The 22360-nt window shown below is 36.4% G+C and overlaps 1 protein-coding gene across 1 annotated transcript in view; it reads left to right on the top strand.

The window, feature by feature from the left end:
- The window catches only part of SLC25A16 (solute carrier family 25 member 16), a 29384-nt gene extending 16097 nt beyond the window's left edge, over nucleotides 1–13287 (top strand). Inside the window, exons 5-9 of the mRNA XM_019731893.2 lie at nucleotides 2901–3022; nucleotides 3258–3324; nucleotides 7312–7474; nucleotides 10411–10479; nucleotides 11707–13287. Coding sequence (XP_019587452.2) covers nucleotides 2901–3022; nucleotides 3258–3324; nucleotides 7312–7474; nucleotides 10411–10479; nucleotides 11707–11863 — 578 coding nt within the window. The 3' untranslated portion in view covers nucleotides 11864–13287. The remainder of the gene's footprint in view (nucleotides 1–2900; nucleotides 3023–3257; nucleotides 3325–7311; nucleotides 7475–10410; nucleotides 10480–11706) is intronic.
- Nucleotides 13288–22360: the final 9073 nt, after the last annotated feature.

Below are 22360 nucleotides of genomic sequence, written 5' to 3'. Positions count from 1 at the left end.
TGTTCTTGTATTTTGTAATTATTTGTTACATAAAATTTCTTGTGCCATAATATGTTAAAAAATAAATGCTAAAATTCCTTTATAATACAAAAAAAAACAAGTACCTAAATGCAAATAAATAAAATTTTGAACTGAAAAATTAAAACAAAAAAATTTTTTCCCCTGAAACTTTGGGCCAAAAACGTGGGTGCACATTATACTTGGCAAAATACAGTAACTGTTTTGAATCAAAGTTATGGCAAAAAATTATATTTTCATTTGGTAAGACTAATAAAAGATGCAATTATCATGTTAAAAATACAGTACTAAAAGTATACATAGGGGGAAAAAAGTCATGACAGTCCCTCAAGCTCCTTTCCAACATGGGCTCAGCAGAATAGCTCTTGCAAAGAAGGGTGACAAGAAGGGCCGTTCTGCCAGCCATGAGGTAGTGAACAGAGAATACAGAATTGACATTCACAAGTGCATCCATGATGTAGGCTTCAAGAAATGTGCCCTTGGGTGCTCATAGAGTCCAGAAATTTGCCATGAGGGAGATTGGAAACTCCAGATGTGTGCATTGATACCAGGCTCAACAAAGCTGTCTGAGCCAAAGAAATAAAGAATGTCTCCTTGTGCACACGTGTATGTGTGCATTTGTCCAGAAAACATAATGAAGATGAAGATTCACCAAACAAGCAATATATGTTGGTTACCTATGTACCAATAGGTAACCGCATTCAAAAATCTGTCACCACTGGGGCGGCCGGATGACTCAGTTGGTTAGAATGCGAAATCTCAACAAGTTTGCCAGTTCAGTTCCCACATGGGATGGTGGGCTGTGCCCCCTGCAACTAAAGATTGAAAACAGCATGGGGGCCGGCCCGGTGGCTCAGGCGGTTGGAGCTCCATACTCCTGACTCCGAGGGCTGCCGGTTCGATTCCCACGTGGGCCTGTGGGCTCTCAACCACAAGGTTGCCGGTTCAACTTGGGTCCCGCGGGGGATGGTGGGCGGCGCCCCCTGCAACTGGGGTTGAACATGGCACCTTGAGCTGGGCTGCCGCTGAGCTCCCGGATGGCTCAGTTGGTTGGGGCGCGTCCTCTCATCCACAAGGTTGCCGGTTCAACTCCTCGACTCCCGCAAGGGATGGTGGGCTTCGCCCCCTGCAACTAGCAATGGCGGCTGGGCTTGGAGCTGAGCTGCACCCTCCATGGCTAGGACTGAAAGGACAACAACTTGAAGCTGAATTGCACCCTCCACAGCTGGGATTGAGAGGACAACAACTTGACTTGCGGGAGGTCCTGGAAGTACACACTGTTCCCCCAAAGAAGGTCCTGTTCCCCTTCCTCAATGAAATCTTAAAAAAAAAAAAGAAAACAGCAACTGGACTTGGAGCTGAGCTGCGCCCTCCACAACTAGATTGAAGGACGACTTAGAGCTGATGGGCCCTGGAGAAACACACTGTTCCCCAGTATTCCCCAATTAAAAAAACAAAAATCTGTCACCACTTTCAAAAATCTACTGTCATTGTGGAGAGAACTGACCGCTGATTGTCAAATAAATTTATACAATCACCACTAAAAAAGAAAAGGAAAGTCACATGAGGAACAAGCCAGAATGTTTTTTGCCCATCAAATGCTCGGAAAATTATCAAATATTCTAATTGTCTAATAATTATGTAATACTTCCAAGAAGTCAGAGTAATAGGTCTTTTATTCTAATGGATGATATAAATTGGCACAATCATTCTGGAGAGCAATTTCTATTAAAAGCCTTGCCCTTTGACCTATTAGTTCTATCTTAATGAATTTATCCATAATGGAAATGATGCAAAGATAGTTATAAGGATATTTACCAAAGCATTGTTTGCTATTACAATATGTAGCAAATAACGGAGATAACCCAAATGTCTAACAAAATTATTTTAATAAATTACAGTATCTCTGGGTAATGTTTTCCTCACATGGAAAGATTATTCATAATATAAAGTAGAAAAAATTGACTACAAAATAGAATTACGTTATTATAATTTTTAAGTGTGTGTGTGCTTGTGTGTGTTTATATGTATGTAAATGCACATGTGTAAAAGGTTTGGAATATATATTTAGGTGAATATTAATAGAGGATGAGTATATGTTTAATTTTTTGTATGTTTTCTAGTTTTTCTACATTGAACATATATTTCTTTGATACCTTATAAAAATAGATTTTTTTAATTTAAAAAATAGCTGGATAGTTTATGGAATTTGAAATAATGATGAAAATGTAGAATTTTATATTAAATTTACTTATGAGGAGATTTTTATCACTAAGACAATTGTTTCTATGACCTTGGACATTTATATTTTTATGTTTAGTGAATAACATATTTACCTAAATTCTAAAAGAAAATAATGATAGTGCTTTGTCATTTAAAAAATGCCTTTATTTTTATAAGATTTTAAGATTAGAGAAAATAAGTAAAATGTCAGATATCTGGCCTAGTGCTATGAAGATAATTTTTCCTTCTGATATCTTACCTTGAAATATACCTACAAGTAACAATAAAAAAAATACTCATGGTCCACTTACACTGTACTCTTTTGGTGCTAACAATATAACTTCACAATGAGAAGAACTTGAAAAGATTTTACAAACTGATCCTTTACTTACAAGGTTGTTTTCAACAGATGATATTATGATATCATTGTATCAGTAATATCAGCTTTGATTTCATTGGGTTTTCATCATTGCTATAATTTGAGAGCACAATTAATGCTAGGAAAGCTATATATGTGTGTGTGTGTGTACACACACACACACACAGACGTTTTAGTATACCTCTTTCATATAATGATATATATGATGTTATATAATGACAGAAAAGAGATATATATGAGTCAAAATTTCTCATATATTTAAATTTTGACTGTTTTTCAGGTATGACAGCAGTTATCTGTACTTACCCTCTTGACATGGTTAGAGTACGCCTCGCATTCCAGGTGAAAGGGGAACACACTTATACAGGAATTATTCATGCATTCAAAACAATTTATGCAAAGGTACACATTTACTTTTCTTATCTATAACATGTTCTTTTTTACTTAGGAAAATATGTTGAATGTTATCTAAATAGTTATTTTTATTTATAGTTAATTGATATTAATAATAATTATGAAAACACAACTGTGTTTTAAGGTGGACCCCAGAATAATATTTTCATTATAATGTATGCTTTTGTTCTTTGATGTTTATCATAATGAACACAATGTAATCTACTTTTTCTTCACTGAAAAGGAAGGTGGTTTCCTCGGATTTTATAGAGGCCTGATGCCTACTATATTAGGAATGGCTCCATATGCAGGTATGTTTCAAATTTGGCAAAATCTTGTTTTTTTTGTTTTTTTCTAAGGATGATTTTTAAAGTTCAACATTTTATGAGTATATTTAAGTCCCTAATCCTTCGGAATTCTTTTCTTCCTTAAGGGTAACCATTTGACCCAGCACTATTTATTAAGTAGTCCATTCTATCCCCAATGATCTGCAGTGCTGCTTCTTAAAACACTAATAGAGTACAGTTTTATAATAAATCTTTATATGTGGTAAGACAAGTCCCTTGACCTTATGCTTGTTTTTTTCAGGAATGGAAGGACCATAGATATTTTGCTGTTTCACACACTAGAATCAGTTTATGATGTTGCACAAGAATCCTTGTTAGGATTTTGAATGAAATTTTGCACAGTTCTTAGATATTTTTGCTAAATATAGTAGTAAACACCTTATAAGCTTTGTTGTATCTTTTAGAAAATGACTTTCAGTTTATTGCTTGATATAATTTTTATGTGATCTTATAACTGGCTGTTACTCTACTTGTTGATTATTATACCAACCACCATGTTACTGTAGATTTTTTGGGCTTTCTGTGTGGGCAAATCAGATCTTGTGCAAGTAATATTATTTTTCTTATACTTTTAAAATTTGTTTATCTTATCTTACTGTACTAGTTAAGGACCTATAGTAGAGCAGTGAATAGAAATGATGATCCTGGGCGTTTTGGCTCATTACTGATTTTAACGGGAATGTTTCTAGTACTTCTTCATTTAGCATAATGTTTATGGTAGTATGTATCAGTCATCAGGTTGAGGAAGTTTTGATCAGAATGTTTATCTTAACTGGTGTTGAATTTTACCAGATACCCTTTTTTGCATTTACTGAGGTGATCATGTAGTTCTCTCCTTTAATCTGTTAATATGATGAATGACATTAATAGATGTTCTAATGTGAACCCAAATTGGTTATGATATAATGATCTTTTTATATCCTGTTTTTAGAAGTTTTATATCTATATGCATAAGTGAGATTAGCTTGTAATTTTCTTGTAATATCCTTGTATGGCTTGAGTACCTCCGTCTCATAGAATGAGTTTAAGGGTTTTTCTTCATTTTCCATCCTCAGGAAGAATCTGCATAGGATGATTAGAATTAGCTGTTTCTTGAAAGTTTTCATTGTGGGATGATTTTTAAATACTGGTTTAATTTCTTGAATGATTGTAGGGTCATTCACATGTCCATGAATCATTTTTGGTAATTCATACCTTTCTTTACCATTTTGAACTTGACTGTTTTGTGTTTATTTTCAATTTTTTGGCAAACGGTCTTCCTTATTTCTTCATATTTTTTCACATCTGTTCTATCTATAGTCATGTTCCCTTTTCAATTTCTATTTATCAGTTATTAGATTTTGTGAAGAATAAGTTTTAGCTTTTTTCTTTTCTCTACCTTTTTTCCCCATTTCATTGATTTTTGTTCATATCTTTATTATCTCCCTCGTTCTCTGGGTTTATTCTTATTCTTCAGGTGGATGCTTACTTTATTAATTTTCAACCTTTGTTTTTTTTCCCCTAATGTAAGCATTTTGTTTTGTCTAAATACTGGTTTAGCTACATCCCATGAGTTTGTTATTTTGCTTAGTTGTTTTTACTGAAAATTTGGAAATTTTTAAACATTCCAAAGTAGACAATAGTGTAATGAACCACCATGCTTCAACAGTGATCAACTCATGACCAATCAATCTTGTTTTATGTAACCCCTAATTACTCCCTCCACCCTCATTCCAAATTGTTTTAAAGCATATCCGTTATGTCATCTACAATATATCTATATTCAGCTCTCTATGCTTTTTTAAAAGAATGACGACATGCCATCTGAAACTTTTAAAAAAATTCTGAGTATCATCTAATCATTGTTCAAATCCACCTCCTCCACATCTCATAATTATTTTTTGGCCAGACCCAAGTTGATATTTGCCTGGTATATCTCTTTTTGTCCTTTTATTTTTCTACTTTTTCGTGTCTTTATGTTTAAGGTATTTCTTTTGTAATCATCATATAGCTTCTTTTTAACCTAGTCTGTGAAATATTTAATTGTCAATTAGTCCACTTCATGATTATTGTGATTGATGTATTTGGACTTGTTTCTATACCACACTATTTGATTTCTATTTGTTGCTTTTTATGTTTCTTTTTATTCCTTTCTTGTTTGCTTATTGTGCTGAATCCTTACCCCCTTACTCTTTGTAAATAAATATACATTTTTTTTGACTCCTCTGATGCTTAGTAGTCTTTAATTATGAGCTCATTACTTGATCTTAATCTTTGAGGTTGAGACCCAGTGATTCCTTCTTCATAGGCCTAATGATGTAGGATCCATCTCAATGACTCTGCTGCTACTGGCATCAATATGTAGAGACATTCCACCTTTCTCATAGGCCCATAACTCCCACGTGGGCCCCAGCTTATATTTTTGGTAGGTGGTGGTGCTTTGGATTCTTGGAGACTTTCTCATTCTTTTTGCAAGCCCAGTAATGGATATACCATTTATCCCCGAAAATAAGACCTAGCCGGATCAGCCACTCTAATGAATCTTTTGGAGCAAAAATTAATATAAGACCCAGTCTTATTTTACTATAACATAAGCCTGGGTATAATATAATATAATATAATATAATATAATATAATATAATATAATATAAATAATATAATATAATACTGGGTCTTATATTAATTTTTGCTCTAAAAGATGCATTAGAGCTGATTGTCTGGCTAGGTCTTGTTTTCGGGGAAACACGGTAGTCATTCTGCAATGACGAAGTCTCTCAGAATACTGCCATTATGCTGGAAGCAAAATTCTTTACTATTTTGCTATATTTTCTTCTCTTTCTTTTTTTGTTTTTGTAATTAGTTTTCAGTGAAAAAAACTTTTAACATAGTAATAGTATATTTGTATAATTTTGTTTCTTCCCCCCATTTTCCAAATATTTTAAAAATGTTTTTGAATACTCTTCACAAACATCATTTTTATTGATTGTGTCATCATATTTCATTACATACAATTCCACATCATTTAGATAATTCTGATTTTTTTTCTACTTATGTTTAATTTGCTATGAATTCCTTGTCATGAGCTTTTTTTTGTATTCAGATGAAGTCCTTAGAATAGATTTCCTATATATAAAAGTGTATTAGTAGTCCAAAAGTATACATCGTCATTTCACAATACTCTTAGATTATAAGAATTTTGTATAAAGAATAAACGCATATATTGAGGTATTATCCTAGACTGAATTTTTGTTAGTTGCTTATTTGTTGTTAGACATCAAGTATCTTTTTAAATATGTTTTTAAATTTTAGTAGAAATCAAAATATCTTGAGTAATGCTTAGGTGATAGGAATGCTTGAATTCTATTTTTGATTTTATTAATGTACAACTTTAATGGGTCTGTTATAAAATCATGTAAATGTTAAACAAGCACCAACTGCATATTACCAATATTACCAATATGTGCATCGTGAGCCAATATGAACATTTCTCTCAAGGAAGAGTCACAACTCTTCCATGAAGACAAAATTAGACACTGAGTTAAAATAACATGCTTTGTCACTTCTGAATTTTTTGCCTCTATCTTTATCATCATTATTATTGTAAGTAGAAGTCATATTTACTTGTAATTTCAATCATGAATTTAATTTTTATTCATGTTAACTTTGGAAAACTGTTCAATTCTATTCATATATAAGGTGGTATTATACTCATTACTACCTCTGTTCAGGGAACTGAACTGTTTACTAGTGTGTAAAAACCAATGCTGTAAATTTTTATAGGTGGTAATTTTGTTGTCGTTAGGTTAGTGATAGACATTAATTAAATCTTTTAATTTTAGATTAGGCCAAACATCAGGAAACAGGAAATGCATCATTAGTTCCTTGAGTTAATTGGTTATTATGTAAGAATGGTGTCTTTTCACAGCTCATGTTCTGTTAAGCATCATGGTGAATTTATATTTTGTTTTTCAGGTGTTTCATTTTTTACTTTTGGTACCTTAAAGAGTGTTGGGCTTTCCCATGCTCCTACCCTTCTTGGCAGACCTTCATCAGACAATCCTAATGTCTTAGTTTTGAAAACTCACATAAACTTACTTTGTGGTGGTGTTGCTGGAGCAATAGCACAGACAATATCGTAAGTCTCTTCATCAACTTACTTCAGTCAAATTACAGTTGCCCAATCCTGATTTTCAGCATTGGTTAATCGTTTTATTTTTTCTAATAGATTATTAAAACACAGGATCTCTTGCTAAATATAAGCATTAATTTCATACATTTTTTTCAGATGTGCCTACACTTTTAGCATATTGTAAATAATTATGGGTCAAATTGACTTAATTAGTTTGAACCCACCCAATTTCCTGTGGATTCATTTAAAAGAAAGAGAAAAGACAGAAAGCTAGAAAGAAACACTAAATATATTCTTCATCCATAATTTCTCATGAATTTGCCTATGTGAAGTTTCTGAAATTTGAGCCATTTAACTGTTTGTGTGTGTAAGGAGGCACAACTTCTCTTGCACTAAAATCTTGATGGCCTGCTTTGTGTCAGACAGGGTAATAAGTATTGAGAAGTTCACTGAAGGAAAAACAAAGTTACTGCCTCAAGAAGCCTATACTCTTAATAAGACAGTAGCAATAAAATGGAGTTATATATTAATTTAAGTGCTAGTGGAAACAGATAAAGGTATTACTATATTGTAGTTGGAAAGGTGCTTCAAAGCATTTCTGTAGACCAAGAGAGATTGAGTAGATGAGATAAAAAGAGGCTGGAATAATAAGAAGCAGGAACTTTTCAGGAATAGAAAGAAGAAAAACTTTCTGTGACTGAGGAGCATTCTGTAAAACGGGAAAACAAAAGGAAGTCGTAGTGTCATAAACTCAAAAAGTAGTAGTGTCAGACTCAAAGCAGAGTGTCCAATAAAAGTCAAAGTAAGATCAGTACTGAAAAGTAAGGTGTTCATTGGATTTTACAATTAAGGATTTTTCACCTTTGTGAAAGCAGATTCGGTTTACTTGTGTGTGGGAGCAGGTCATACTTGATTGAAGGTAAAGAAGAAAGTATATGTGTGGTTTACTTTTGGAAACCTAGCTGTGGAACCTTGTTTATTTGCAAGAGACACGATCACCTCTAGCTATTCTGATTCTCTTTGATTTTACTGCCTCTTTTCTTTGTTAGGTCCAACTTAGATCCTTAAAAATCTGCCTCTCTTTCCAACTTTTTTTCTTAACCTATATTCTACACCCATTGACTCTTGACAGAGCCAATGCCTCCTTCTCAGATCTTTTATGCTCTTTCCAATTGCTCTAGTTCCTTGATTTTTGTAACAGTGCCCTCTCTTGGTGATCATGGTCCCCAACCTTACCTTTTTAGGTACCTTGCTGGTTCCTGTCCTCCTTTTCCTACCTACTATGTGTGCCAATTTTTTAAGGCCCTGCCAGACTTTAGTCCTCAGCTCTTCCCTTAAATATCTAGAGTAACTCATCTAACTTTATGGTCTCAACGGTCACCTCGGTACTGATAACCAGTTCTATTTAAATCTCTGTTATTGACTCACCATTACATGTCTAGCAAGCTCTTGGTTGTTTCTACTTGGACTTCTGCCATCAGTGCAAACTATAATTCAGATACTCCTTTCTTGTCTTCCTTTTCGTGACAATCCTCAGCTCCCAACTTTCTTATGTGTTATTGATAACCATTAATCTTCTAGTCCTGATAATACCTTGAAATCATTTTTCACATTTTACCTGTCTAAATAGTCACTGTCTTATCATTTTTTACTTCAGAACATTGCCTACAATGCTATTTTCTTTCTTCCTCATTGTGATTTCCCTAGTTCTGATCCTGTACCTTGTCTTCTTACATTCTCTCCTTCCTACTGATTAATTCCTTCTAACCACATACACCTGTTCCTGCTTGGAAGCTGAATCTTTCAGGTTGAGGTTTTGGTCTATTTATCCCCACGAAGTTTTCTCCTCTTCTCACTCCCCATTAAGAAATAAATCCTGAAGATGCTATTGAGGTACATAGGGAGCTTCAACTATTGGTAATGTTATTTCTTGAGCTATTTGGTTGGTACATGGGTTTGTTTTTTTTAATTATAACTATTTCATAGTAAATTTAAATGTATATAAAGTATATATTTATGTCATGTATCACTTATGTATATATTGAAGAGCTTTGAATAGGAAAGTAGAAAGCAGCTTTGTGACACTGGAGAATGTCTCTAAGACTCAATTTTCTTACCTTAATGTTGGGATAACAGTACATACATACTTCGTGCAATTGTTTTGAAGACGGAATGAGATAATGTGCATAAATTGTTTACACAGGACCTAACGGAAGTAGTCAGTATTAGCAAAATAAAAGTAATTTTAAAAAGTCACCTGGGATCCCACTCCTAAAAGAGATTACTTTTGTATACTTCATTTCAGGCAATCTTTACGTAGAATCTCCTCTGTCCTCTAAATGCAGTTAACTGTATTATTAATTTTCGCCCATAAGGAAAAAATTTTTGTTGGTCTATGGGATAGAGGGGGACTTGGTGAATACTCTGAGGGTAGTGGTTCTCAACTGGGCGTGATTTTGTTCCAGTGGACATTTATTAATGTCTGGAGACATTTTGTCACCACTGGGGGTGCACTACTGGCATCTAGTGGGTAGATGCCAGGGATGCACCTAAACATCCTACAATGCACAGGACAGCCCCCCACAACTGAAGTATCTAACCCAAATTTGAAAAACCCTATTTTAGGGTTACAACCATGAGAAGCACCCAGTTTGTTTCTTCAGGGAGTGGCACTTAATTTAGCCTTGAGTAACAGCTTGATATTGTGATGATAGGAGAGAAGAATCATCTAATATAAGAGAACCACATAAGCAAAGGCCTGGAGACCTCTGTATTGTATTTAATTTTATTCATGTGATGTGCCTATACCCGACTCCCACATTAGACAAAACAATAAGAGAATAAGAACACATTATTTCTTAGCTTATATATTGGGCTTTGTATGCAGTAATAGTTGCGTAGAAAACTAATCATTTTTAAGTCCTGCCTTTTCCCTCTTTTAGCTACCCATTTGATGTAACTCGCCGGCGAATGCAATTAGGAACTGTTCTTCCAGAATTTGAAAAGTGCCTGTAAGTTCTCCCTTTGTCATTGTTCATTTAGTTAGGGAATGTAATGTTTAAAGTAAGCAAGGAGATAGGACTGTGGTCTCACTGGTAGACTAGAGCTTCCATTTTATCTCCCATAGTTTAATTTGGTAACTTTATAAGGTTTTAATCAGGTCCCAGTCATCCCATTAAAAAAAGTTGGACTTTAGAGCAGCTCTGTTAAATAGGAATGGAATGTGAGCCATGCATATAATTTAAAATTTTCTGGTAGTCACATGAAAAAAATATGTAAAAAGGAAACACGAAATTAAAAAAAAATTTATTTAACCTAATATATCTAAAATATTATTACTTCATTATTTCAATATTTTACATCCTTTTTTTATACTAAGCATTTGAAACCCAGGGTGTATTTTATATTCACAGCATATCTCAATATGGACTTGCCACAGTTCAAGTGCTCGTGAGCCATGCTCTAGAGTTATCTATAATCTATAGAGATTTAGAATCATTTTGTTTGGTTAGCGATGTGTTTGTCCCTCAGGGTAAGAGCAAAATGTTTGTTCAGGAACTTGAATTTTCTGTCATCCAAAAGATTTTTTGAAGATTTCAGTCCAGATTGCCTATTGAAAAGGAAAGGCAAACCCCAGAATGTTGGTTTGAAAAGAAAGAAAACACCGTTCAAAACAAGAAATTGTTTGCTGCTGAAATCTGATACTCCTTTAAAGCTTTAGTTCTGTAATCATCTGCTAGTTATAGTATAGTACCTGAGCTGAAATGAAAGCTTAAAGGACAACTGCTCATCCAGCCTTTAAAAAGACTACATCAAAGGGTGGCAGATTAGCTCAGTTGGTTAGAGGGTGGTGCTAATAACACCAAGGTTGCTGGTTCGATCCCCGGTATGGGCTACTGTGAGCTGCTCCCTCCTTAAAAAAAAAAAAAGAAAGAAAAAAAAAAGACTACGTCAATATGTCAGATACTGTTATGAAATAGTGTTGCCAGTAAATGTCACAGACATGGTACAAACAAAATATATTGTATTAATGAGCTCCACAATTCTATGCATAATGCTTGTACAAGTTTGGAATGAATTGCTGTTTTATTGTGAATTTTTAGCTTGTTTTAGCACTTGCCTTCCAAAAGCTATTCAAGGTGGTATTTTAGGTTCTTTTAAAAATGCTATTGTGGATCTTGAAATTGTCCCTTTACGAGTGGGCCTAAAAGTTTCATCATTTAACCACTGTCTTTCAGTACCATGCGGGAGACTCTGAAGTATGTCTATGGACACCATGGAATTCGCAAAGGATTATATCGCGGTTTATCTCTGAATTACATTCGCTGCATTCCCTCTCAAGCAGTGGCTTTTACAACGTATGAACTTATGAAGCAGTTTTTTCACCTCAACTGAAAAAATAATTGTGATTTCCTTAATAAATTCTCAGAGGCAGAAATATTACATTAATTTTGGGGAGCACGTTACTTGAATGGGGATATTTACTCTGTCACAGAAACCACTGGTATTTTAGTACTTGATTTTTTTATTCATCACAAGTCAAAAGTGCTTACTATACTTTTTGATGCCTAAAGTTATACCGTAGAACACTGAAAATAAATTCCTAAACTGATGCTGGCTAATCAGTTAGGTTATTTGAAACCATTTTAAAGTGTCATTTGGAAGTGGAACTAACTTAAATGGAATTCAGGAGGTTGCCATTAGCTTTATCATGCTGGTCCAAGCTTTTAATTGTAATCATGATTTCCAAAGACTCTAATATTGGTTATTATTATTATTATTATTATTATTATTATTATATACAGGCTTGGTTGTACTGCAGCAGAATGATGAGAAGTGAATTTTTAAGTTGTATAAACCATAGCTTAGAAGCCAGCATGGAGGTATTCTTACTATTTTCTCTTCTCATAATTCTGCTCCACTGGGTAAAAGGACAAACATGTTTCCCTTCATTTTTTCAGAAATAAATGTTGTATTTAAAAAGTGGTCATGTAGAGACTCAACCATAAATGAAGAATTTTCGGGTATTGCTCAAATGTTATTACCAAGTACTACAACTGATTTAAATAGTTTAAAAGTCAATGTATTTTCCAATGGCAGTGATAATAAATACTATCTTGCTCCCAAAACAGATTAGCATTATAGATTTTGTTTTGTTAAATGATTTGGTGTATACTAGAAAATTTATTATGTGGACTGTGAAATATCTATTAATATAGATGTGAATGTCAAAGAATGTTTCTAAGGTCATGATACATCAACTAGTTCTTCCATGTAAAATAATTTTAGTGCAATATAAACTTAAGTAGAAATGTAAAAATGATTTGAATTGCTATCCTTTATATTAAAATAGTCTAAAATGTAAGAATTCAAGTTGTGTTTAGAGTACTTTTTATGTTTTATTGTAAGCATGACAGAAATGGGAGGGGAACAGTTAGTTTTGTCCTCAGAAATAACAATTTGTAGATTTGATGTGATTTTAAAGATATTATAAAACCAAGTTGAAAGTCTTTTTTTCTGCTTCAATTTTTATTTTTTTTGCCTAAAAGATTTCTCCTCATACCTTGGTAAAACATTCGATGAACTGGTTTCATTTTCAAAGTCTTTATTTTAAAATAAATATGTATCTTTGTATGATTTATAAGTGTACTTGCAGGTAGAAATACATGTGTTCCTAAAACTATTTTGTATATTTTCATTTCCCGATTACACTGTAACTAAATATTGTTATCAAATCTCAAGAGAATTTAAATGTATAAAATAAGTATGTCACTTATGTTATCAATAAAAAGGACTGCGAATATTTTTTTAAACAAAAATTTGCATTCTATGTCTTTTATAGAATACGTAGGATAATAAAAATAAATTTTATTCATATTTTAACAATATTTCTCTCTTTTAACTAGTTACATTATTGAAGCACAAGCATTAAACATAAGCAATCAGAATGGAAGAATATTTAAAATAATGACTATTTATATCTGATTTATTTCAGATTGATGACCCAAGTGCATCTTGCCAGGTTTTCTTCCATTTGAAGATTGACTGTTTCTGTTTTGATATCCATTATCATTATCCACAGCACTTTTTCTTCCTTTAGGTGGTTACAGCCCTCAGATCTATAGAATGGGACATTCATCTGGTTTAGGGATTGATAAGGGAGATACCACTCCTAGCTCTGAATGGTTGTCTGCATGGAGGTGGAAAGGTTAGTAGGTATGTATGATAATATTTTACCCCATCTTCCACAAGGGTATTCGTTATCTATTTATTCAGCACCCGTTGTGTGCCAGGCATAATGTCAGCATTATGAGGGCCTTACCTTGGGAGGTCTGTTAGCTGACTTACTATCTGATTTGGATGCTCAATAACAGCTAACACTGGGTATTTCTCTAATAGAGTATGTACCACACTTTGGGGTGACTGCCTGTTTACCTTTGTCCCTTCAATTGGTTCTCTCAAGGGTAGAGCCATGCCTTCATCCCTGCCAAGGATCACGGTGGCGGGGGGCACCATAATTGGTACTCAGTGATAACTGATGGGAAGAAGGAAGGCTTGGTCCCTGTTTTTGGAGACCTTTATTCTAGTAGGGAGAAATGAGGCATAAATAGTTTATGGAAAGAGCAATTTAGAAAGAAAATGATTTGGTTTGTTTCACAGAAATGTCTTGTTGCTAATTTCAGCCAGGAAGAATGACAAATAATAAAACTTATGAATAATGCATTGTCTGGCAGAGTTGGGCCAATGATATATGAGATACTTGTATAGGAACTGTACACTTTACACAGTTGCTCACATCCATTCTTTGAATACCACACACTGTGTTAGGCACTAGAAATTAATGACAAATAATAAGTCATGCATATTTCCTGAGGACTTACTAAGTTCCATGCCCTGTTTTAAGCACTTTTGATGCCTTAACTATCTCTACAACAATACTATAAGATAGGTACTATTTAATATTCCTTTAATACAGATGGGATAATCAAGGCCCAGGGAGATCAAGTAACTTGTCCAAGATCACACAGAAAACCGTGGATCTAGGATTCAAATTCAGCCAGTCTGAATCTATAGCCTAGTCTACTAGCTATGAGGCTATACTTCAACACAGTACTACACAGTAGTATCTTGCTCAAATAAAACTCTAATTAATATCAATAAATTTGAACATGTTCAATAAACATAAACCAATCAATAATATGACTACAGTTTGTGGAAATGCTTATTAAAGAAGTAAATAGATTACATGATAGAAAATAACGTGGGATATAAAGATCAGAGAGTTACTTTAGAATGGTCAAGAAAAAAACTTTTTGATATGCAGAACTTTTTAACTGAAATATGGAGGATAAAAAGGAAACAGCCATACAAAGAGTCGTGGGGGAAGGATGGTGTAGGTAAAGAGAACAGCACATACAAAAACCCTGAAATAGGAAAAAGTTTGGCTTGATGTAGGAAATATGAGAAGGCCAGTGTGAATGAAACATTGTGAGTGAAGGAGTAGCAACAAATGGGATTGGAGAAGTACACAAAGGCCAAATGGTGTAGGTTCTAAAAGATATGGTAATCATTTTGTCTTTTATTCTAAATGAAAAGAAAGCCCTTGAGATTTTCAGCAGGGGGATAAAATTGTCTGATTATATTTTTTACAAGAAGCACTTTGCTTTGCCAACAATAGTTGCAGTTAAAATAAAAATGGACAAAAAAAAAAAAAAAGACTATAGAGAAAATAACCCCCAAACTTGGTTCTTTGAAAAGATCAACAAAATTGGTAAGCCCTAGCTAGACTGATAACTGAAAAACAAAGAACATAAATAACCATTATCAAGAATGAAAAACAAGGTGGCTGGTTAGCTCAGTTGGTTAGAGCATGGTGCTCTTAACAAGGTTGCCGGTTTGATCCCCACAGGGGACACTGTGAGCTGCACCCTCCACAACTCGATTGAAACAACTACTTGACTTGGAGCTGATGGGTCCTGGAAAAAAACACTTAAAATTAAAATAAATAAAAGTTTTTAAAAAAAGAACGAAAAAGAAGACATCACTGTGGATCCTATGGGTATTACAAAGAAAAGGGATTTCTAAATAACTCTTTGCCAAGGAATTTGACAACTTAGTATGAGATGGACAGATGTCTTGAAACTCACAACCAAAGCTGACATACGGTAGATGAAACAGATAATCTGCTTAGGCAATTAAAGAAATTGAATTTATCAAAATCCTTCTGCAAAGGAAACTCCAGGCTCACATGGTGAATTCTATTGAACATCTAAGAAAGAAACAATCTTATACAAACTTTTAGAAATTAGAAGACAGCATTTCCCAACTCATTTTATGATGCCAGCATAACCTTCATACTCAAACCTGACAAATTTTTTTTTTTTTTTTTGTTACAAAAAGGAAAACTACAGACCAGAAACCTCCCAGAACAAAGATGGAAAAATCCTCAGCATAATAGCAAATCAAATCCAGCAATATATAAAAAAACTTAAAAAAAAAAAAAAAAAATTTATTGGGGAAGGGGAACAGGACTTTATTGGGGAACAGTGTGTGCTTCCAGGCCTTTTTTCCAAGTCATGTTGTCCTTTCAATCTTAGTTGTGGAGGTTGCCGTTCTGCTTCAAGTTGTTGTCCTTTCAGTCTTAGTTGTGAAGGGCGCAGCTCAGGTCCAGGTCCAGTTGCCATTTCTAGTTGCAGGGGGCACAGCCCACCATCCCTTGCAGGAGTTGAACCGGCAACCTTGTGGTTGAGAAGATGCACTCCAACCAACTGAGCCATCCAGGAGCTCAGCGGCAGCTCAGCTCAAGGTGCCGTGTTCAATTTTAGTTGCAGGGGGCACTGCCCACCATCCCTTGCGGGAGTCGAGGAATCAAACTGGCAACCTTGTGGTTGAGAGCCCACTGGCCCATGTGGGAATCAAACCGGCAGCCTTCAGAGTTAGGAGCACGGAGCGCCAACCACCTGAGCCACCGGGCTGGCCCTAAAAAAGTTTTTATATCATGACCAAGTTGGGTTTATCCTAGGAATGCCAACTCATTTAACCATCTAAATTCAATAGTGTAATTTCCCATAATAACAGAATAAAGAAGGAAAAACCATGCCCTTCAATCAATGCACAAAGAAGCACTTGGTAAAATTCAACATTGATTCATTATAAAAACTAATCACATTAGAAGATACCTTCCTAAATCTGATAAAGGGTATTTTGTCAGATTATATTTTCCAATACTACTTCCTATTCACATGCTCTTCTCATGTATCATTGACACTCACCCCAAGAGGTAGAGACTGTGTTCCCTCCCCTTGAATCTGGCTGAGTGGGCCTATGATTACTGTGGAAGTGATGCTAAGTGACTTCTGAAGTTATAACTTTGAAACAGCTTCCATCTGGTCTTTTGGAATCCAGCCACCATGCTGTGAGGAAGCCAAGCAGCCCCTGAAGAGGAACTGACAGCCAGCATGAACTTGCCGGCCATTTCAGTAAGCTATTTTCAAAGTGGATCCTCCACCTTTCAGCTGATGCTTTCCCCAAATTGAAAATTCATAAGCTGAAAAAGGATTGTTTTAAGTCACTAAATTTTGGAGGTTTATTTTTGTTTTACACATACCATTAGATAACCATAACAGGTATCTAAGAAAACCTACAGCTAGCATCATATTTAATGGTGAAATATTCAATGCTTTCCCACTAAGATCAGGGAGAAAGTAAGGATGCCCTGTGTCACAACTGCTGTTTAATCAATGAACTTAGGTAAGAAAATGAAATTTAAAAAGTAAGGATCAGAAAGGAAGAAGTAAAACTGCCTCTATTCACAGATGATGCAATTATTTATGTAGAAAGTCTTAATGAGTCTACAAAACAGCTACTAGAAATTATAAGTGGGGGCCGGCCCGGTGGCTCAGGTGGTTAGAGCTCCATGCTCCTAACTCCGAAGGCGGCCGGTTCGATTCCCACATGGGCCAGTGAGCTCTCAACCACAAGGTTGCCAGTTCAATTCCTCGAGTCCCGCAAGGGATGGTGGGCAGCACCCCTACAACTAAAATTGAACACGGCACCTTGAGCCGAGCTGCTGCTGAGCTCCCGGATGGCTCAGTTGTTGGTTGGAGCGTATCCTCTCAACCACAAGGTTGCCGGTTCGACTCCCGCAAGGGATCGTGGGCTGCGCCCCCTGCAACTAGCAACGGCAACTGGACCTGGACTTGAGCTGCGCCCTTCACAACTAAGACTGAAAGAACAACAACTTGAAGCTGAACAGAACCCTCCACAACTAAGATTGATAGGACAACAACTTGACTTGGAGAAAAGTCCTGGAAGTGCACACTGTTCCCCAATAAAGTCCTGTTCCCCTTCCCCAATAAAATATTTAAAAAAAAAAATTATAAGTGAATTTAGCAAGGTTTCAGGATATAAGGTAAATGTGAAAAATTACATTTTTATGTATTAGCAGGAAGCAATTGGAAAATAATTTAAAAACGATCTTATCTATAGTAGTGTCAGAAAATATTAAATACTTAAATTTAACCAAAAATGTGTAAGAGCTCTACACTGGCAATTACAAAATGTTGCTTAGAGACATTAGAGAAGATCTATATAAATGGAGAAATAAACCATGAATTAGAAGATCCAAGATGGCGGAGTAAACACCGTTCCTGTTTCCTTCTGTGAACGTATTAACATTACCACTAAATATAGAACAATCAACCTTGAGAACCATCTGAAATCTGGCTGAACAGAAGTTTTATAACTAAGGATATAAAGAAGTCACGTTGAGACTGGTAGGAGGGGTGGAGACGCAAACTGGGCTGGTCCCAAATCTCCATGTGGTGGTGGAAAATAGGGAGGGATATGTTGGCTGTGGAGGTTCTTCTCAGAGAAGTGAAGGACCCCATCCCCATTCCAGGCTCCCTAGCCCAGAGTACTGGTGCCAGGAAGAGGAGTCCCCCTAACATCCGTCTGTGAAAAATAGTGAGGATTCCAACCATCCCGGTGGACAGAAGGCTGTGGGAAACCCAGATGTCCTCTTAAATGGCCCACACACAGATTCGCTCACTTGCAGGCACTCACCTTGGGCTCCAACGGAGGGACAGTGACTCAGGGGGTGTTAGAGGCATATGGGGCGCACACTGAGGTGTGTGGCTTTAAGGCCAGGGCTGGAGGACATTTCCCATGTGGGGTCCTCCTCCCATACAGCCAGGCAGGTGGCTGCCATCTTTAATATATTGAACCCGCCCCCTATGCTTATGGACAAATCTGAATCTGATTGGTCCGGTGAACTCTGGCGCTCTGCCCTGCTGACTCAGTGGGACCCTGCCCTACTCAACTCCCCCAATGCTAGAGGCACTTTCTTGGTGAGCAGCCAGCTCCTTCCGCATTGCAAAACAGAGTCAATGGGCCCCAGGTGGGTGACAACCATCGATAGAAGAATGGATAAAGAGGAGGTGGTACATATATAAAATGGAGTACTGCTGTGCCATGGAAGGGACTGGGTTCTTGCCATCTGCAGTGACATGGATGGACCTGAAGGGTATTGTGCTGAGTGGAGTATGTCAGACAGAGAAAGACAGATGCTGTGTGATTTCTCTTATATGTGGAATCTAATGAACAAAATAAACAAATCAGAAACAAACTCATAGATACAGAGAATATTTTGATGGTTGCCAGATGGGTGGGGGTTTGGTTGAAAAATGGGAAGGTATTAAGAGGTGCAAATTGGTTGTTAAAAGTAGTCATGGGGATGTAAAGTACAACATAGGGACTATAGTCAATAATATGGTAATAGCTATGTATAGTTCCAGGTGGGTAATAGACTAGTCAGGGAGATAACTTCCTAAATTATATAAATTGTAACCACTATGCTGTACCCCTGAAATTGATATCACTTTGAATCCTAAGAACCCCTTGGAATCACAAGGAATAAACTACTGATTTATGTAAAATGGGTGAATCTCAAAAACATTACACTGAATGAAAGAAGCTAGATACAAAATAGTACGTACCATATGATTCCATAATGTGAAATTTTAGATTAGACAAATCTAACCTCTAGTGAAAAAACATCAGATTGGTGGTTGTCTTTGCAGTAGGGATAGATGTGGGAATTGTCTGGGAAAGGGCATGGAAGAACTTTCTGTATCTTATCAGGGGTTTGGGTTAAAATTCATTTGTCAAAGGGAGGCTGGTTACCTCAGTTGGTTAGAGTGTGGTACTTTTAATAACAAGACTGCGAGTTTGATCCCCACATGGGCCACTGTGAGCTGCGCTTTCCACAACTAGATTGAAAGAACTACTTGACTTGGAGCTGATGGGTCCTGGAAAAAACACAAATTTGTCAAAATTCATGCAATGTACACATAAGATTGTGCATTTCATTTTATGTAAATTTAAAAATTTACATATAAATACATGAAAAATTTAAATTATCATAAACAAATATTGAGCTCTAGCTAATGATTTGCCGTCTAAGTGTTTAGGGATTAAATGCACTGTGGCCTGCTATTTTGAAATGCATTAAAGAAAACTTGAATTCATGTGACAGATATGTGATAAATCTAAGATAACATAATGTTAATTGTAAAATCTAGGTTGATAGGTATATGGGTGTTCATGATATAACTTTTAACTTGTACGTACATTTGAAAATTGTCATGATAAAATATTGGGGAAAAGGAATGAATTGCAGGGAGACAAGAATGGGAAGCACATGTAAGCATCTACTGCAGTTTTCCAGGTGAGAGAGAATAATCATCAGGTAGCGACAGTGGAAATGGAAAAGCGTGGAGAGATTTAAGATAGTTTAGAGGGAGAAGCTATGGGTTGGCCTATAGATTAGATGTGAGTAGTACAGAATGAAATCAAGGATAATTTCTGTGTTTCTGACCTTATCCTGTGGGTGAATAGTGCAATTACTGAGAAGGTTTGCGGGGAAAATACAAAGTTCCATTTTGGCCATGTTATAATTGAGAACTCCCCCCTCCTGCAATAATATTTCTAAGTATAGATGTCAAGTAGGCAGTTAGATCTTGAATTCAGAGGAAAAATCTTGCCTATAAATATAAGTTTGAGAGTTGGCAGGAGAGAGGTGGCATTTAAAAGCCATGGGAATGGATGAAATAAACTAGAAAGCTAGTGGATAGATAAATTAGTTGAGAACTGAACTCTGAGGACATTCAACATTTGGAGATTGGGAGAGAACAAAGAGATAGTAAAGGAGATTGAGGAGGGCCTGAGGTTGGAGGAAAACCAGTTTAGCACGGTGTCACGGGTGCAAAATCTATATCTATTACAGGCAAGCCTTTTCCAATTTTTTTCCCAAGACGTTGATCACAATTTTTAAATGAATAAAAATGATTGTGAGAGACAACTCTTGATAAAGGTTATTTTTAAGTTAGTTGACAGGCTTATGAGGTGATCATTTTATTATTTTTTACTGCTTTTTATATATTTTAAATAATCTATAGTATATTATTTTTAAAGGTGGTTTTTAATATTCTGTATATGTAAAATAAATTGCTTTTTAATTAAAAAAATTAAAAACAAAAGGAAAGTGAATAGTTGGAATTTGAGATAGCCTTGAAAAAAATTCTTTGGGCTGGCCCGGTGGCTCAGGCGGTTAGAACTCCATGCTCCTAACTCCAAAGTGGGTTCGATTCCCACATGGGCCAGTGGGCTCTCAACCACGAGGTCCCGGTTTAACTCCTGCAGTCCTGCAAGGGATAGTGGGCTCCGCCCCCTGCAACTAAGATTGAACATGGCACCTTGAGCTGAGCTGCCTCCCAGATGGTTCAGTTGGTTGGAGCACGGGCTCTCAACCACAAGGTTGCCAGTTCAATTCCTCGCGTCTCCCAAGGGATAGTGGGCAGCGCCCCTGCAACTAAGATTGAACAGGGCACCTTGAACTGAGCTGCCACTGAGCTCCCGGATGGCTCAGTTGGTTGGAGCGTGTCCTCTCAACCACAAGGTTGCCGGTTGGACTCCTGCAAGGGATGGTTGGGCTGTGCCCCCTGCAACTAGAAAACTGGCAACTGGACCTGGAGCTGAGCTGCGCCCTCCACAACTCAGACTGAAGGGACAACTTGAGGCTGAATGGCACCCTCCACAACTAAGATTGAAAGGACAACAACTTGACTTGAAAAAAGGCCTGGAAGTACACACTGTTCCCCAATAGTCCTGTTCCCCTGCTTCCCCAATAAAGTCTTTAAAAAAAAAATTCGTTTAAACGTTTGCTCTGGAGGGTGGCTGGAGGATGGAGTAAGTTCCTTCAAGGTACCATCTTTTAGAGATGGGAGATACTGGGCCTTATCACAAGTCTGGGAGCAATCTAATAGTGAGGGACAGAGTGATGATACAGAGAATGAGGGAATAAGTGGAGAAGCAAAGCCCTTGAGAATATTAAGAGCCCTTGGGATCTTGAGTACAAGTAGAGGATTTGCTCATTGATAGGAGTATTACTTTGTCCACTGTTGAAAGGTGGAAAAAGGTTATAAGACAGGTGTGGATATTTGTAGATTTATTCATAGCATGACAGGAAGTTCCTGACAGCTTCTACTTTTCTCAGTGAGTTTTCCAGGAAAAAAGAAAAGGAGGAAGAGAGGTTGTTTTCCAGAGAATGCAAAATTCCGAAGTCTGAAAAGAGACGCCTGGGTTTGGGCAACTGCAAAAGGTTCTGCTCAAACTGAGAGCATGCATTTGGCATGGGTTGGCATCTCTAAAGACAGGGCAGGAACATTTAGTCTGGGTCAGATTATGAAGACTCCCTGTTTTCCAAAACCGAAGGCAAGGGAGCAAAGCTGCCTTCAGGGCCTGGGTTTCCCAGGTGCTGTGCTCCACGTGGAACAAGTTCCCTGCGGGAGGGGCGTCTCGCGCAGGTCACTTGAGAACTCGGCGAGTTTGCGC

Source organism: Rhinolophus sinicus, linkage group LG07, assembly GCF_036562045.2.
Source record: "Rhinolophus sinicus isolate RSC01 linkage group LG07, ASM3656204v1, whole genome shotgun sequence".
Taxonomy (NCBI): Eukaryota; Metazoa; Chordata; class Mammalia; order Chiroptera; family Rhinolophidae; genus Rhinolophus; species Rhinolophus sinicus.
The sequence above is the reverse complement of the archived record's forward strand: the minus strand, read 5'-3'. Positions and strand labels throughout refer to the sequence as shown.